Below are 17,306 nucleotides of genomic sequence, written 5' to 3'. Positions count from 1 at the left end.
GTGATATGAATTTAGTGAATACTGGAAAGAGATGCAACCACATGTGTGCTGATTGCAGAGTCTAGAAGCCGTCGGCCGGGCAAGATTGCCTGAATTATGCTGCTGAGTAAAAACCGGAACACCTTCAGATGTGTGGTTTTGGAAAAAAAAAATAAAAAGACGCTATCTTATAACTTATGAAACCTTCTTCTTGTAGATGTTAATTTAGTGGAAGGCAGCGAGTCAAATCAACCAGCTTCTGATTCACTGCCACTGAAGTAAAAGCTGACCTGAAAGCAACAGCTGTTAGAGGCCAGAACATGTGACTGAACCCACAACAATAAAACACAAACTTTTTTCTCAAAAACTTTGCAGGGTTTTTTTCCGCCCAGGTATCACCAGCCAGCTCTTCTGATCTCAGCACCAGAGGCCAACTTCTAAAGAAGGCTGACCGCATGGACAAGATGAAACACGAAACCTTTCAGAAAAATCAACCTGCAGACATGCAAGACCCTCTTGACGTTCACACAGGAAGGAAGCAAGTCAACACTGCTACTGCTATTACCCCTCGTTCTGTTAGCCAGGCTGCACATTTTCACACTCTACTAACCCGACTTTGTGGTGTACTCTGCAACGAACAGATTAAAACTGAGAAAGAAAAAAAAAAAAAACGAGACTAGTCAAAAGAAAAAACATGCATATTTCTCTTGCAGGTCTATGAATAATCATTTAATTACAAATTCACATGAATAAATGTTTGAGTCTGACATTGCTGCCTCTCTGCCTTAGTGGAATCTATGATCGTGAAGCTCACAATCAACAGAAATACGCAAATACTTTCCAGTGGTCATAATCAAAACTAGCGTGGGCGTTCCACCCAAGGCAGACTATACTCAATTATGAAACACAGTCAGATTTCACAAAAAACATTCATCATTTTACTTTTGCTTCAACACACAGAAATCTGCTTAATACATTCCTTTATTATTATTGTTATTATTATAAAAAGAAAAAAATAAATCACCTATCCTATATTACAGGCATACAGACGAAAATAAATACTGAAAATGCTACAACTAAATCAGCATCTTAGTGTCAACTAACTCGACATTTTCCATGAAGGCAAAAAACCTGAGGTGTAAAAATGCTGTTTATTTCTCTGTGCTGTTTTGCTTTGAGCTGCCAATGAACAAAAAAGTGCACCGCCATCTTTGGGTTTCTATATTGCAAAACAGAATATGTATATATATTTATATAGTCCAGGTATAACGGATAAAGAAAAATACAATCAAAGGATCTCTTTGTGGAAGTTATGAGTAAGCTTTCCTCCTGATTCAGAGCAAAACTACTGCACAATGAAACAAAGCTGGAACAATCGAAACTCTTCAGATCTTGTACAGACCAAAGAAGTTGCCATAATGTGAGTGGCTGAGATAGGTCGGGTGTGACACGTTCACGTAGACCCTGTCTAACTTCATCAGCTGCAGGCCGCCGCCGAGGTAGCTCTCTGCAGTCCACGGGCTGTTGGGTTTCTGGACACAGAAACCCGACCTGTGGGCCTCCATCAGAGTCAGGGGTTTGAACTGTCCCGCCCGCCTCACGAACACGACGTGATTGAACGAGGAGGTGGGGTGGCAGCTCTTGAAGATCAGCTCCACTCGAGAGTAAACGTGGTAGAGCCCCGACTCGTTGACCTGCAGGGCGCCGTCTTCGATTTTGTAAGCGACCAACCCGGAGGTGAAGGCCTGGCCTGCTTTTGGTTCCCATCGCAAAGTCATTTGGGACGGATGATACTCGATGCGCCCTGCAAGGGAGACGGTTACATTAAGCAACGTGGACTTAAGAAAATCAACGATTCGTCCTCGGGTTAATAGGAACCTCACCGAGAACATGAGCCGCGGGTCTCTTGGTTTTCTCTTCTGTTTTCTCTTCTGTTTTCTCTTCTCCGTTTGAGTCGGGGTTATAGAGACCTGAAATGGCCGTCAGATTAGCTCACATCAACTGTTTTTGTTCACCATCAAGAACATTTTCAACATAAAGGATGGCTGCGTGTGCGGAGAACACAGTGTTCCCATACCAATTTGCTTCTGGGATCCATGAGACTCAGTCACGGGGTCAGGTTCAACCTTGAGGGGAATAAAAGAAACAGAAAGTCAATACCACATCACACAGAAGAAGTGCATCTCAGTTGGGTTTTTTTCTAAAGCTGACAGCTCTGCCTCGGCACATGTGAGATAGAGGATATCCTGTCTGAATGGACGGGTGACCACAGTGGAACAGCAAGAGGCTCTGGCTTGCATTTTAAATGTCAGAGTTCACAAGTGAAGCTATTTTCATTTTAAACAGTTCCAAATTAATTATTAAACTTTGCAGGTCTGCCCAAACTTTCCAGCCTTGGTTCCATTCTCCCACCTGACACCTCCCTGGTACCACCTCCATATGTAAAGATACTTTCAGGTCTTGCTACTGAACAGTGCTCACAAACACATGAGTCTTGGCAAACATATTTCCTTATCAACAAGAAGAGCTACAAGAAAATATTCTACACAATGCAAAATCCCGTTTTTTAAAAATAACAAATTCTGCAATTTACTTTTGTGTGTGTGTGTCTCTGTGTGTGTGTGTGTGTGTGCGTGTGTGTATGTGTGTGTGTGTGTGTCAGTCCTTACCCTATTTTTGAGTTTTTCCTGGAGTCTCAGGATCTGCCAGGCTTCAAAGCCCAGGGCTGCGAACACCAGCAGGAACAACATCAGCACTATCATGACCAGGCTGCAGCTGACCCCCATGCAGCCTCGGCTCTTGCTGCGGCTCCTCACGGTCTCCCGGGCCTGCGGGAACGACCAGCATGGGATGAGGTTCGGCTGCGTCGCCGACTCACCCCGACCACCGCCCTCGTCCACCAGGAATACCTGAGGGAACGGGTACCTCTGGTCGTAGCTCATGGTGCAGGACCCTACTGGGAGGACGAGTTGTCTGCGAGTCTGACTGCTCTGAACTGAAGGAGGTGTGGACTTGTGTCTGAGAAACCCTTTTCACGTCGAACCCAAGAAGCTGTCAGAGCATTCACCACCCACTGCCTCCCACGCCTCCCTTTTAGTATTCAGCACGAAACTAAAATTCGTCAATTGATAAGCAGCCACTCTGATTAGTTACACAAACTGATCTGTTTGGTTTTGCTTCCTAATCTTTCTCAACATAACCAGGTGACTTTGGGTCTATGTGCAAACCTTTCTTTATGTAGTTATGTAGGTTAGCTGCACCTGCCTGTAAAGGAAGTTTGAGGTCTAGCTGCCCCTTACCTCACTAACCGCCCTCTCCTCTTCTACATAAAGAGACCTTTTCACAAATTCCACGAAAGGAAAGATTGAGCAACATCGCCCGTCAGGAGCCGTTTTTCAGTCGAACGCAAAAATAGCTGACCCTCTTCTCACCGAGTCGGACTTTGACCCAATTAAACGTGGTTTCTGATGCATTCTTTATCTGTGTCAGGATGGATGGGTGGCCCTGTGTGTTGGTAAACAGTGATACAGCAGTTTCAAAAGCACACCGCGTGTTCTCGGTGGGAAGAAGCGGCTGCCACATGAAAAGGAACGAGCTCCGTGCATTGGGTTGCGCGCTGTCTGCTTCAGAGAGACTCGTATAGAGACGTTCGCTGAAACAGACGAAGCACAACGCCAGCCCGTTCCTCTCAGACAGTTCGCAGGAAGGAGCACATGAGCCAGGCTTCCTTCCACCGGACTGACACCCAGTGCTGCTGCTGCGGTCTTCATAGCAGTTTGGGTTGGTTTTGTTGGATATTGAGCAAGTGCATTGCGGCTTCAGTTGCGGATGCAACACTTTCCACTTGCAAGACTATCTGCTATCAAAAGAAAAGCAAAGACATGCTGATGGCATATCGTATGGTCTTTTCAAAGCCCCTTGGGTGGTTTGGTAAAAAAAAAAAAAAAACTTGCTTTCAGATGAAAAGATAGGTGAGAAATTCCTGCATGTGATATTTTGTGCAGTATCTGTGAAGCAAATAGATAGCCATACTGAAACTTCACTCCATGCTGCAAAATGGAGGCAAACCTCATTGTCAAGTGAGGAGAAACTATTCTGTTGTGAGGTCTACCTGTCATCTACACACAAAAGCCTCCAGGGTTTCCACAGCAAGGTGAGCATCAGAACGGCGCTGCAAGCGTTTTCTTTCGTTTCTCCAGGCTGAAGCAGCCGAAGGGAAACCCAGCTCGCAGCGTGCACACGCAGCTCCCAAGTTAAAGGGCAATTACGTCAAGCTTAACCATAAACTTCACAGACTGCCAGTAGCCTGCAAGCTGATGTGCCTGTTTCCCAGAAGCGTCATGCTGAAACGGGCGCTCGCAGCAACACTAGCGGCAGCAGCAACACCGAGCCGGCGAGGTGGGAGGGTGGGGTTTTGGGGTCTAACCAGCAGGCTGCTGCTCCAGTTATTATAAGCAGGCGAGTGTAACAAAAACGAATCTCTGAATCAGCACGAGCGTTTCTTCGTCATTGTGTTTCCCACCGTCTTCCTCTCTTTGGCTGCAGGTAGCTGTGGTCTGGACGACTGATGACACAAATAAAGCAGAATAAATGACAATGAAGTTCGTTACCTGGAGAGAATGACACCAAGTCGTTTTTTTTTTTTTTGAAAACGGATATTTAGTTTTGCACGGCACATTTGATGAATTACCATTTCATAAGAAGTTCCTGGCAAAAGCATTTGTGCCGTGCGAAATCTTGTAATGACAAAGCAATGCACTTCAATATATTGATTTTGGATTTATGTGATAGACCAACATGAAGCAGCACATAATTAGTGAAACAAAAGAATAAATACACATATATCTAGCAAGAATATGCATATTCTTACTAAATAAACTTACAAATAAACCTGCGTTCTTCCCTTCAGGTTTGTCCTGTGTTAAAATTCATTAAACTTCTTATAAACTCTGCGAGCTTCCTTTTCTCTGATATGAAAAAAACCCACATAATGATGTGGCCACCACCATGCTTCACTTTAGGGCACACCTGCAGTGAATGCCAATGTGCACATTACACATTTTGTTGATAACATGACACAAATGTAATGTTTGACACTGTTAATTTTATTCTTACGTGCAGTTAGTTATGTTTTGAACGTCCAACTTTGTTAAATGCATTTTTTTTCTCATCCTGGTGCTGATGGTGGGCACTGCAAGATGTGCAATGGCGTGCAACATGACCACAGACAGGAAGTGCTGATCAAGCAACACTAAGTGCATTTCTGTCAAGAGGAGCACAGAATGGCCATTTGCCCTGAATCAGTTTAAGTCAATTTATGCATCAGTTTTTATTGATGCATTGAATCATTGACTTGAAGTTCTGTTTGGTGTATAACTAGATGTTTGTATTGTTTAGTTTATTTTAAGTATTGGGTTTTTTGGGGGCGGGGGGGCTATTTTGTGCCAAACTGCTCAGATCAGTCAGTTTTTTTTATTCATCTTTGTCTTTTGTTGGGTAGCTCAGTTTTTTTTTATTAACCAGTTTACAGTTAGTGTTAAACTTTGTTCAGTTTATTTTACGTATTTTAAGGACACTGTTACCAATTGTTATCAATTGAATATTTTTCTTTAATTTTCAGGTAACTAAACTCAACTTTAAAAAAAAAAACAAACAAAAAAAACATCTATATCCCCATGTCTTACATGTTCAGCCCGTTACAGAAGGTGTTTTCAGGATGGCTTATGAGGTTAGTTCCCAAACACAACCTTGTGGAGGTGAATATTAACTTTGATTTTATTTGACATTAGCATTCTTGTTTTATCTTCCAGGCACAAATGGATTTCTGACATCTTTCTTTGTTGTCACGTTTCCATGCAAGTCAGATCTACAGATTGCATGACTAAATATTTTCATGAATGAAGTATGGATTTGTGCAGCTCCCCCTGAATTACCATAATCATCAGAATCACTTCTGAATAATGTCATCGTTGCCTTTTCAGTGTAGGAGGTGGGGATGTCACGCAGTGTTTGCAGTTTAACCACGCTTTCCATTCCTGGTCGTTGGACTAAAATGTCTGTGCAAGATGTTCAAAGCTCTGGGTCCTTTTTTTTTTTTAGTTCCACAAACGTAAACTCTATTTATTATTTGCATTTGGATTTTATGCAAATAAAATCCAAGGTGTACAAAGCCACACCTCACTTTTTTAGCTCTCTTTTGTAAAATTGTTGCAAACCGTGCATCACTTCAAGGTTATGAAACAAAAATTTCAAACCGCTGCCACATTGTTTGAAGCCACAAGACTCTTTTTGTTAGACTATTACAACAAGTTACGGTATTGTACTTACTTAGGTCACAACCAAACAATAGAAGGTAATTAAGCCCCCACTAAGACAAAAAAGTCATTTGAAAGTGTCACCTATATTATGAAATAGTACATAAGAAGAAAGCTCTCAGTAGAAGTGTCATAATTGTTTATTCATTTTATTTTTATTATAACTTATTTTAGTGCTCTGTGTGCTTCCATTTGTCTTTAATTCTGGCATTTAGAATAAATCTTGTTTTTCTAAAACAGATTTTTTTTTACAGTGATCTGATCCAGGCAAACCAACTCAGCAACAGTTCTCTTCAATTTAATTCTAATTCAGGTGCTTTCGGATTATATTTTCTGTGGCGATCAGTTACAGCCAAGCAATAAAGACAGCAGGTTTTTTAATTTTTACCACAGTACAACAAAGCGTTGTGCGGTGCAGAGCCCAGAATTATTATTGATGGTTATATTTAAGTTCTATAAGGACCCCCTCAAACATCTGATGGTACATCTCAAGGAGTCATCTTTGAAATAAATAAATACGGTAAATAAAAAAAATTGGAAAACACGTCGACAGGGGAACTCAGGCCAACATAACAGCGTAAATGAGACATCTGCAAGAAGCTAACGTTTTTTTTTGTTTGTTTTTTTTGCCTATGCTATGTTCTTGTGACAAATGTAGCCTGTAATTCAAAAACAAAGATATGTGCTTTAAAGAAATTTGACCATCATTACAAAATATAATATTTTAATTGAGGTTACACACTTTTTAACAAAACCAAAAAACAAAATCACTACGTGTTAGTGTCCTCATCAGAAGAGGAGTAACAATCAAGTCCCAGGATGTGTCCACTCTTGTCCTCTGTTAGCCCCGAGTCAGACGCCGCTGCACAGCTCGAGTTGTTTTCTTGAACAGCGCTTTGATCTGTTTTCACCGCAGAACCACTTGTGGGCTTCTCATTTCTCTCTGGGCTCCAGCTTTTAAACTCAACCGTTTGCTGTGAGTGGAACTTACTGAGGTTGGGAAGGCCAGACTGCAGCATCCTGGCGAGGTTCTGTGTTTGGGAGGAACTCTGGCCCAGAGCCGGTCCTCTGAATGCAGCTGCAGCCACCGCCAGCCGCGTCCGGTCGAAGGAGAGCGGCTGGTCCTGGACTGAACTGGCGTCTAAGACGGCGCCGGTGGGAACGAGGCTGTGAAGCCTGGTTTCTGAAAAGCTGCAGGTCGCCGCTGTTGCAAAGGACCGAAAACATCCGGGAGAATCGCTTGCAGAGTCACTCTCACCTCTGCTCTTCTGGCTCCCTTTATCATACAGCTCATTAAGTCGAGGGTTTTTATCTATGAATAAGAGACATAGAGACAGTTAGTTAATCATCAGTAGTTTGAGAGATTTCTCTGCAACTCAAAACATAATAAAAAAAAAAAAAACCAACAACTCTGCTATCTGAACTTGTTGCTGTGACGGTGATATGTCGCACTATGTGGCTCAAAGGATATAAATAGAACTGATTTGCAGTATGTCTTAGATTATCCAATATTATATTCTTCTTCTTACATATAACGTTTAAGAATCAAGCTACATCACATACAGTTCCTCACAAATGTGAGACAGAAGTATGATAAGCACTTGTGAACAATGTAATTATTTAAAACAGCTGAATATTCAGATATGTGCAGGCAGCACAGTAGATTTAACCTTAACTTTTACTCATTGCTCATTTCTGTAGCATGCACCGAAGCTGCCAATACTGTGTTTACAGCAGTAGCGCACAGGAGGGCTTAAAGTGACTTTAAGCACAGCGGTGTTTAAAGCTTAGTTAGTGGTTTCTAAATAAGCTTTAGAAACCACTTATTAGTTTCTAAAGCTTATTTAGAAACTAATAGGTGGTTTTTCAGGACAGTGACGCAACTAAATTAGTCATCAGATATTGGCACTTTCATTTTCTGTGACAACCAAAGCACTGACCAGCATTTGGAGGGTTTTGAGCCTCTCCTCTCCGTTTGCTGTAGGCTCTGGGAGTCCACGGTTTGTGCTTGCATGAGGGGTCTAGAGCTCGTAACTTGCTGATGAAGCTTTTGTATTCTTTTTCCAAAGCCTCGATGTGCAGCTGGAACTCAGCTATCTTCCTCTCAGGGTAATGAGGAAGCTGGGATTGCTGAGGAGTGGACAAACAAAACCAAACCAAACAAAACAAAACTATGCAGAGTACTGGGTCAACAAACAAGGACCGATGATCCCTTTACAACTCACCAAGCAGCTCTCTTACCTGCAGGTAATACTCGATCTCACTTTTGATGCTGGGAATCCACTTTTTTACAGACGGAGCTGAATTCAGAGTAGACTGTGAAGAGACGTGGTTTAAAGTGTATTCTTCGTTAAAGAGTTCGGCTTCAGTGGCTTTAAAAAGACATTTTATCCGATTCATTACCAGTTTGGGTCGACGCTTATTTACATCCTTAAGCCGTCCCTCTGGAAAATAAATGTTTCATTAGTTCACCTGCTCAGAACAAAACAACAACAAAAAACCCGCTACTTTATGTGGGATATAGATTTATAATAATAATAATAATAATAATAATAATAATAATAATAACAGCATTGACAGCAACAACTTAACACGAGTGAAGCTAACAGGTAAAGCTAGCTGCTGGGAAACCCGCAGGGTTCTTATTAGCAGAATATGAATAAAATGGCGCCATGTTCTACAGACGGTAACTATTTACCCTCTCTCTCTTTCTGTAGCCACAGTCTGTTCAGTCTTCCCTGTTGTTTCTCCTCGTTTCTTGCCATGGATTGAAGTTGCAATATTGAGCCGCGACTCAGCCAAAACAAACTCACGTGACCTACAACAAGTGCCACGTGATACCCAAAGAAAGTTGAGTCTTAAAGGGGACGTGTCTGTAAATCTAAAAGGCGGCTGGAAGGAAAATAAAAGGTTATTGCTATAAAACAAAAGCTGAGCTGGGTCCAAGTCAAAGGTGTGGCAGCCTTGAGAGGTTTATGAAAAAAGACTTATTCAAATATTTAGGGAGATTCACATGGCATGCACTGTGACTGAAGTCAGTGATTCAAGAACCATCACTCACAGAATTATCCAGGACATATGGACACATTTTGGACTCCATAGAAATATGACAAACACAAAAGAAAATATTTTCATATCATGAAAAAGTTTGTCTTATTACAGCATTCTCTTTGTTTTACTCCATATTCCGCACAATGTCCACAAACATGACTGTTAGAGGAGTTGTTCTCTCTTTCCCTTAGGTATAAGTATGTCCATGTGTCTCTGTGTTGCTCTGTGATGAACTGGCGACCTGTCCAGGATGTATCCTGCCTATGACTGCCAGGGATAGGCACTGAGGCCTGTCACAATAACACATTTTGCTGGACGATAAATTGTCCAAGAAGTTATTGTGATAAGCGATAATATTGTTGTTTTGAGACCATTTTCAAGTAACAAAATGGCAATGATATAATAATACAAGAACACGTTCTCAAAAATTAATAAACTTTAAATTTTAGTCAACATTTAATACTGGAACTGGAAGACATTTTAAATATCCAAAAAAAGTAAACAAATAAACAAGACAACAGAAACTACAAATAAAATGAATTATGAAGTCTCTGTAAACATATTTATCTTAAAAAAAAGCGGGGGGGGGGGGGGGGCTGTTGAGACCAAATCTGAGTCTCAGGACATTTGTCTTCCAGTTTTTGGTGGAAAGAGAAAAATGATAAATTATGCAAATGCAAATTATTGAGCTCGTTTTAAGTTATCGTGTGATTAATTGATTTATTGCTTATTGTGACATGCCTACTGCCACCCCGACCTTCCATGGATAAATGGCACAGATAAATGAATTAGACTTCATGATAGCTACATAGTTAGCCTATCAAAGCCTATCATGTTAATAGTCTTGTTGTGTTAATTTTGTTTGAACATTTCATAAATATTAGTGTAGGGTAATTCATTGTGCCTTATTAACAAGAATAATAATAAAGATGTAACTCATTTCCCAAGTCTTTTGGGAAGTGAAAAACCAGGAATATCTCCATGTTTAGTTTTGTTTTTCAAAAAAAACAAAACAAAAAAACAAAAAAAAACAAAAGAAAAACCCTGACTTGGTCTTGGACATTTAATACTCTCTTTGACCCCATTATGATTTCCAACAAAATGAAAATATACCAATTCAGCACTGTCACCATGAGTGTGTGCCTCCTTCTGATTAATATCATTGAAGTGGAAAGTTGATGTGTGTGGGGGGAGAAGGGGGGCTGCAGCTTGCAAGTAACAGAAAATAACTGAAATGACAGAAAACGAAGAAAGAAAAAAAATCCCACCCTGCGCTCTAAGAGTCTGTGGTGTTAGATTTTTATCACTTAGACCTTTTATTAAGAATCAGACAGGAAGAAACAACACAAACCGCGCCTCTGATATGCGTCTCTATCATGCTGTTGCAATTTGATGCAAGCAACCACAGAAAAAAAAACAGCTCACAAGAAATTAAGGTGCAGGACCACAAAAATTATTTAATCATAGTGCCGCTTCTGTATTATGGTACCAATGAACATCGGTGTATTTTAGTAGGATTTTATGTAACAGGCCTAGCTTTATTTCACAACCATGTACAGCATAATTGTGCAATAAAGCCAAAAATGATGGTACTGAAAATGTTTTACAAAGAAAGATTTGAAAAGTGTGGTGTGCTTTTGCATTCAGCAAGCAGAGTCCACAGCGTGTTTAGGGTTATGTGCAGTCTTGCAGATTGCTTTTTAGCACGCGGTCAGAAATTTTAGCTTTGGTTTTATCTGACCAGAGCACCTTCCCTCACATCTTTGCTGTGTCACTTATGGCTTGTGGAAAACTGCAACTAGGCCTTACGGTTTTTCTTAGAACGACTTCATTTTTAACACTTCCTATAAGGCAAGAGTTGTGAGTAATTGCAGGTAAGTTATCGTATTCTCACCCCTGAGCTGTCACTTTCTGGCTGCTAGAAGCCTGTGCAGAAGCTACTGAAAATGAGTTTAAAACACAAGTGAACTCTCTTTGCAAGTAAAATGACTTAGTTGCAGTCCATTTTATTATGGAGCATCAGCGTAAAGGGGGTTCCCAGAGTAGGTGATTATTAAAAAGGTATAAAAACCATCTAGCCATCTTTCTGATGAAGAGTGCTCAACTTTGTGTTGATCTGGTAAGATCCATCCATCCATCCATCCATCCATCCATCCATCCATCCATCCATCCATCCATCCATCCATCCATCCATCCATCCATCCATCCATCCATCCATTTTCTGTACACCCTTATCCCTTAGTGGGGTCGAGAGGGGTGCTGGTGCCTATCTCCAGCGAACGTTTCGGGCGACAGGCGGGGTTCACCCTGGACAGGTCACCAGTCTGTTGCAGGGCCTGGTAAGATGTGGCTTCAATGTGAAAAAATGTGAAAAGGTTCAAAAGAGATGAAAGCCTTAGCAAACTACTGTGACTTCCATAACCTTAAAGTCTAATTTCTTATGTACAGGCAGATGATCTTCTGATACTGTGTGATGCAGTGGTCTCAGATGAAGATGCTGTATGTTCAGCAACACCATAAGGGTTTGCAAAAATCCTCATCAGAACATTGAATTGAAGTATTTCTCAGCCTTAGAAGTTACGTCTTTATTGGGGAAAACTTTTTTAATGAGCTTTTAGGATTGTTTCTGTGTTATTGTCATGTTGAAGCTTTCAAACCAACTGTCTTAGGATTCAGGGGCAGATCATGATAACATAATCCTGAACTGCATTAAATGTCTGCATATTAAAAAGTGTGCTAAAGGCTTCATATATGTTTAGGAAGAGTGTTAGAAATGTTAAGGTTTTATTTCTTATCATTTTGTTTATTTTTTTAAATCTTTTATGTTTGTATGATTAAGAATGTTCAAAAATATAACTGTTGTGCACAAGCTACACACTTTAAATAGTTTTGCCTTTTCTCAAGTAAAGTTTTGTCTTCTTTGTTCACCAGATGGGGGTGAGTTGAATGTAATTTTCCACTGTCCAGCAGCATAACGTTTTCTCATTAAAGTGTTCTCCCTTTTGCTGGGGAGCTCAGAGCTCACTGACCTTCGGTCCCGAGCGGGTTGAGGGCCAGGAAGGCAGTAAAACTCATGATCTTTGTGTGGTTCAGTTTTACAGATTGGAAAATATCCTAACAAAGAATGAAAGAATAGTACTGTCTGACATGCCAGTGCTAATTACAGGAAATGTGTACCAGCAAAGGGCTTTAAGACTCAATGTTTGCTGTTGCAGTGGAAATTACAACCAGTAACTCACAGTGACGCAGAATTAAATAAGCAGGATGATATATTTTATAGGACTGGGACTTTTCTGCAGGATTTGAGCCTCTAGACGTCACCATTATTGTACATTATCTCTGCTTTAACAGTATTTCTCACTGAACACATGCTGGGTTTGTCTTCTGTGTCTGTGACCTGCGGCTGCATCTTCACGTCATAATTTGTAGCTTGCAGCTTAACTTCCTATGTGCACAGTTTACCCTTAGCTTATGAACCTTCACCGTGTGTCCTGGTGTATCGTGCATGCAGCACATTGCAGAGGAGCATCTTCATCATTGGCCTGCTCAACTGCAAAACAAAGTCCTGTTGTTGAGTGACTTCAGAAAGGCTATGCTGCTGTATTTCTTTGATTTAGTGATTGCATTTTGTTGAAGTTTTTTTTTTTTTTTTTTTTTTACCTGACCCAATGACTGCTAGAAATAGGTACCAGCCTTCTCTTGAATTGCTGTTCAAATAATAAAATGTTTCAGCTCTCTAACATCTTGCTTTTTGCACATTATTGAACCTTTACTTTGATTAACTTGGAAAACACAAAGAATTAAATGATGAATGGTCTGTACTTGCCATTATTGCTATGCTATTACTGCTATTACTATTTTGGCACCTTATAACGTCCAGAGGACCCCAAAGTGCTTCACACCACATTCAGTTTGTCACTTACTCAAAAGAGTTTACCCACCAATAAGTCGGAAATCTGTCTAACCAAACTGGAGGACAGTAATTTCCTGGATTATGATCTTTACAGGTTTTTGATCGGAATATTTCTTTTTTTGCAGAAAAGTTTTCCCCTTTGTTTTACACCTTGAACATAAATTGATCTTATTAGTTTCCGTCCCTTAAGTTTGATAATATCTCTGGTGCGATGTTGCATTTAGTCAGCTTTCCTCCAGCCTTCCGGGAATCCGGAACGATGTCGAGCCATTTCGTTTGTTTAAAGAAGAAGAAAATCGAGAATTTCTTTTTGTTGTTGTTTATTGCTTTCTTTGTAATGACTCATAAACCTGCCTTGTCTTGTTTGAATAATTATGTGCCAGCACGTCAATCCGTGTTAATCTGTGAAGCATCGAGAACTGCAAGCTGTACAAACCGCTGCAGACAATTTCAGGAGTTGAAGTCAAAAACCGCAAGAGGGCGAATACATTGGTTGTGTGGAAATGTGTGAATCACTCCTACACTGTTACCAGAAAGACCCTCAGCTCGTGGAAAACTCATGTTTCAGCACCAAGCCTATCTTTCATCTCTCTGGTCGGGTAACCCGGCAGAGCTGTCAGGTTTCAGGGGGCTTCCCTGGAACAGTCTCCACGTTCTCCTTACCACTTACCTTGTGACTTACCTACTTTTATAAAATTGTCTTGTTAGAAGACTGTTTCAAAAATAAGGTGAATGCAATCTGAATCCTGCAAGAATAAATCTGCACCTACGCGGGGAAAAACAATGCTGCTAAATATTTGAGAAGTCTGCACCCGAAAATGACTAAATATTACCAAAAATGGAAAGGATTTTAACCAGGTTAGAGTCACTGGTCTTTTAATACATACTATCTGAGTTACTTTGTGGCAACAGATGACTTTCTCTTCAACTTTGCTTGTTTCAGTAACAAATAAACCAATCGGTTAATATTATTTATTTAATATTATCAGTGAATACCTCCCTGTCAGTAAATTACGGCAGTAAATATGTAGACTTCTCCAACTCTAAAATCTGATGAGCTTTGTCCTCTGATCCGTTTGCAGGAGGACCAGCATTAGTTTTCAAACAGCACCCCCTAGAGGCAAAAGATGCTGAGTTAAAGTTTTTTTTTAATGTGTCCAGATGCATTCGGTATAACGGTGGGTAAAATCAGCGGGTCTTTGCTAACATATGTCACTTTTTCAGCCTCTGGAGATCTGCCTCAGCCTTTGAACACGGAGGAGGAGTGAACCCTTCTTTCTCACGTCTGTCAATATCTGCTACATCGTCTCTCACTGGTCACCATCAATCACATTTCCGTTTAAACGTTGAAGAAAACAGAATAAAATTACATTTTTGTTGACACCTGACACAATTACAGTCAGTGATAAGCCAGTATTTGTTTCTTAAAGGGGATTTATTACATTTTTAGAGCAAAAATCCTTGCAGCGGAGTCAAATACCCTTTTCTTAATTAGCATTCAAACTCCTCTGATATATACAGTAATTTTACATACTGAATGACTTTCAGGTGTAAATTCAACATTTATTATGCACGCACACATCCTCATGGACATCAGATAATTGTTGCTTTTGCTGTTGTATTGTTATTTTTGTTTTTATTGCTAATTTTCAGCTTTTATTGGCCCACACAAAAGCCTCTATTTTATTAATAATTTTGGAATATTTCATATTTTCGTGTCTATTCTCACAAATCATAAAAACCATTCACAAGACGTTGACCATATATTAACTTAAGCGTGCTTATAAAGAATTGTCATTGATGTAGCCTAGTTAAAGTATCTTACCAAGAGGTTGGACTCACTTACAACAACATTAAAAAAAGAAAAAGCACTTGACTTCTTCTTATGTAGAACATTGAACTTTTTATTGCGGTTATAGACTTTTAATTAGTTTGCCCTTTGAGACCAAATCTAATTTTGTCCCCGGATTTATTGGACTCACCCGGTTATGCAGCAAAGCAGCAGATTAAACAGTCGATCCACTTCCCGTAAGAAACGCCCCCCTACGCCGTGACGTGGTCTTCCGAGCGCTCCCTCTCCTTATATGGCGGGGAAGGATGCCGTGTTCCGGGATGATGTCACGCTGATGTAAGTTTGAGAAACCAAATCGAATTGGGTATTAAAATATAAATAAGTCTTTGTGGGAAAAAATATTTAACTTTTATAATTTCGTAGGTTAGGAGTAGTTTTAAAAATTTCAGAGACATAAACTATAAAACGTGGAACTAATTTAATGTTGTAGTTAACAAGTTAACAAGCCAAAGCGACAAATTGGGGGTTGAACTAGAAAATAAGTATGTGCAATATGTTCATGAATAATTTTATTTATCATTTGTGTTAATGTACTTACATATATATGGATATATTATTGTTTATTTGCTGGTATTGTTTCATTTATCTTCTAACTAAAAGCAAAATTGTTTCCCAAACATTAATGACTTGTGAAAAGTGTTTCAGGTTCTGATATAACCAATCTGAAACTTCCTCGCTACACGGTGCATTACCAAAGAAACATTGTTCTCACACTGAAACATGATAGTGGCTGCATCATGGCCTGAGGTTATACTTTTCTTTAGTTGAAAGTTGGATATTTTGTGTTGGTGGGGAAATTATGAAAAGCTTTAGTCAGCTTGGATCAAAATCTTCAGATCTACCCATAAAGCTGAAGAGGGGTTTCATTTTTCAGTATCACGGTGACTTACACATGTATCCAAATAAGAAGGAAATATGTCTTCACTTGAAGAAACTGAGTTTTGGACTGGCCCAGCCAGAGTTCAGAACCAAATCATCTCAATCTGCGTCACAGGCCTGTTACAAAGAGAAATCCTAAGAACCTGACAAATTTTGAGAACTTTTGCATAACAGTGTGCAGATATTGTAAAATCAAGATGTGACATTCTCAGACTGCATGAAGAAGATTGAGTAACTTAATGAAAATAACAAAGCTTTATTATTATCTCAATGTTTCAAAACCTGTATTTTTATTACGGGTGTGTAGAGTCTATGAGATTAACTAATTAAGATGATAATCTATTTTTAATTAAAACAAAACAAACGAGGAACCACTACAGGCAATAACGATCCACCACAAGGAATCTCGGTTACAGTCTCTGTCGCCCTCTAGTGGCGAACTGGATTTATGTGAACCGGGGGGGCCTGTTGTTTTAAAGTATAAAAACATTACATAACTCTTGAGTGCCATACTTCTGCTGTCCTGTCAAAAACACCTGTTTACTGAACAGGCAAGACTATTGTGTTCACTAATTTAAGCGATCTGGACGATGTTTATTGAACCGAGACTGACAATCTGAGGTCCAAAACAACTAAGACGGGCTTTTACATGTTCTGTTTCTATGAAATATTTCGTAATAGAGGAATGGGCATCAAAGTCATTTAATTTTTGTTGTGTTTGTGCATGTAATGCTATTTTTCCAAATATCTGATCATATAACTCTGAGAAAGGGCAGCACATTTACAAAGTTACAGCGACTTTAATTAATTCTATTGCACAAAAAGCTGGCACTTTGGCGTCGTTTTTGAAATACTGACTTTGTTGATTTCCGAAAAAAGTGAAGTTGGATACTCGAAAGTAGCAGCAACACCGAAAAACCACAGAACTTCAGCGTGCGTCAATTTGGTTGAGATTTTAAAGTGATTTTAGCCTAGTATCACCAAAGAGTTGGCATGAAACTATTGTTTATAGGGTTTATTGAGATCATTTAGGGATTCAAAGAAAAACAAAACAAACTTCTGTGCTTAGTCACAGAGTGGAGATCAACCCCAGCCCATCTGTAGTATAGGCTTTCATCAGTAAGTGAGCCTGGCCTGTCAGCTGTAACCCAATCGCTGGGCTTGGATCAATACCAGCACTAATGGAATTTACCTTGATGTTCTCAGAACTAGCAGTTCTTGCAACATGTTGCAACATGTTTTATTGTTTCTGAGTTCCTGACATGGCACACCCACTGTTTTTTTTTCCTGTCACAAGAACACAGAGAGACACTGTTGC

At 40.0% G+C, this 17,306-nt stretch overlaps 2 protein-coding genes across 2 annotated transcripts; both read right to left on the bottom strand.

Annotated features, from left to right (window-relative positions):
- Positions 1-680: 680 nt before the first annotated feature.
- Positions 681-3,175, bottom strand: faslg (Fas ligand (TNF superfamily, member 6)). Its single transcript, XM_014992136.2, has 4 exons — positions 2,649-3,175; positions 2,057-2,105; positions 1,863-1,949; positions 681-1,783 (listed from the first exon to the last, which is right to left on the bottom strand). The coding sequence occupies exons 1-4, from the start codon at positions 2,919-2,921 to the stop codon at positions 1,365-1,367; spliced, it is 828 nt and encodes a 275-aa protein (XP_014847622.2). The 5' UTR covers positions 2,922-3,175; the 3' UTR covers positions 681-1,364.
- Positions 3,176-7,000: 3,825 nt separating this feature from the next.
- Positions 7,001-9,127, bottom strand: LOC106920833 (uncharacterized). The gene is made up of 5 exons (XM_014992114.2): positions 8,992-9,127; positions 8,697-8,737; positions 8,535-8,609; positions 8,234-8,423; positions 7,001-7,605 (listed from the first exon to the last, which is right to left on the bottom strand). Exons 1-5 carry the CDS (start codon positions 9,056-9,058, stop codon positions 7,064-7,066), a joined length of 915 nt encoding a protein of 304 aa, XP_014847600.2. The 5' UTR covers positions 9,059-9,127; the 3' UTR covers positions 7,001-7,063.
- Between the last annotated feature and the right edge of the window lie 8,179 nt (positions 9,128-17,306).

This window comes from Poecilia mexicana, unplaced genomic scaffold, assembly GCF_051168715.1.
Source record: "Poecilia mexicana isolate PSO_F unplaced genomic scaffold, ASM5116871v1 scaffold_4, whole genome shotgun sequence".
NCBI classification, from domain to species: domain Eukaryota; kingdom Metazoa; phylum Chordata; class Actinopteri; order Cyprinodontiformes; family Poeciliidae; genus Poecilia; species Poecilia mexicana.
The sequence above is the reverse complement of the archived record's forward strand: the minus strand, read 5'-3'. Positions and strand labels throughout refer to the sequence as shown.

Coding starts and splice junctions, on each gene's coding strand:
- LOC106920833 (XM_014992114.2), bottom strand. CDS start 9,058: ATGGCAAGAAACGAGGAGAAACAACAGGGAAGACTGAACAGACTGTGG. Junction 8,738..8,991: donor GCTACAGAAAGAGAGAGAGG/GTAAATAGTTAC, acceptor TTTATTTTCCAG/AGGGACGGCTTAAGGATGTA. Junction 8,610..8,696: donor ATAAGCGTCGACCCAAACTG/GTAATGAATCGG, acceptor GTCTCTTCACAG/TCTACTCTGAATTCAGCTCC.
- faslg (XM_014992136.2), bottom strand. CDS start 2,921: ATGAGCTACGACCAGAGGTACCCGTTCCCTCAGGTATTCCTGGTGGAC. Junction 2,106..2,648: donor AGGAAAAACTCAAAAATAGG/GTAAGGACTGAC, acceptor ATTCCCCTCAAG/GTTGAACCTGACCCCGTGAC. Junction 1,950..2,056: donor TGGATCCCAGAAGCAAATTG/GTATGGGAACAC, acceptor CGGCCATTTCAG/GTCTCTATAACCCCGACTCA.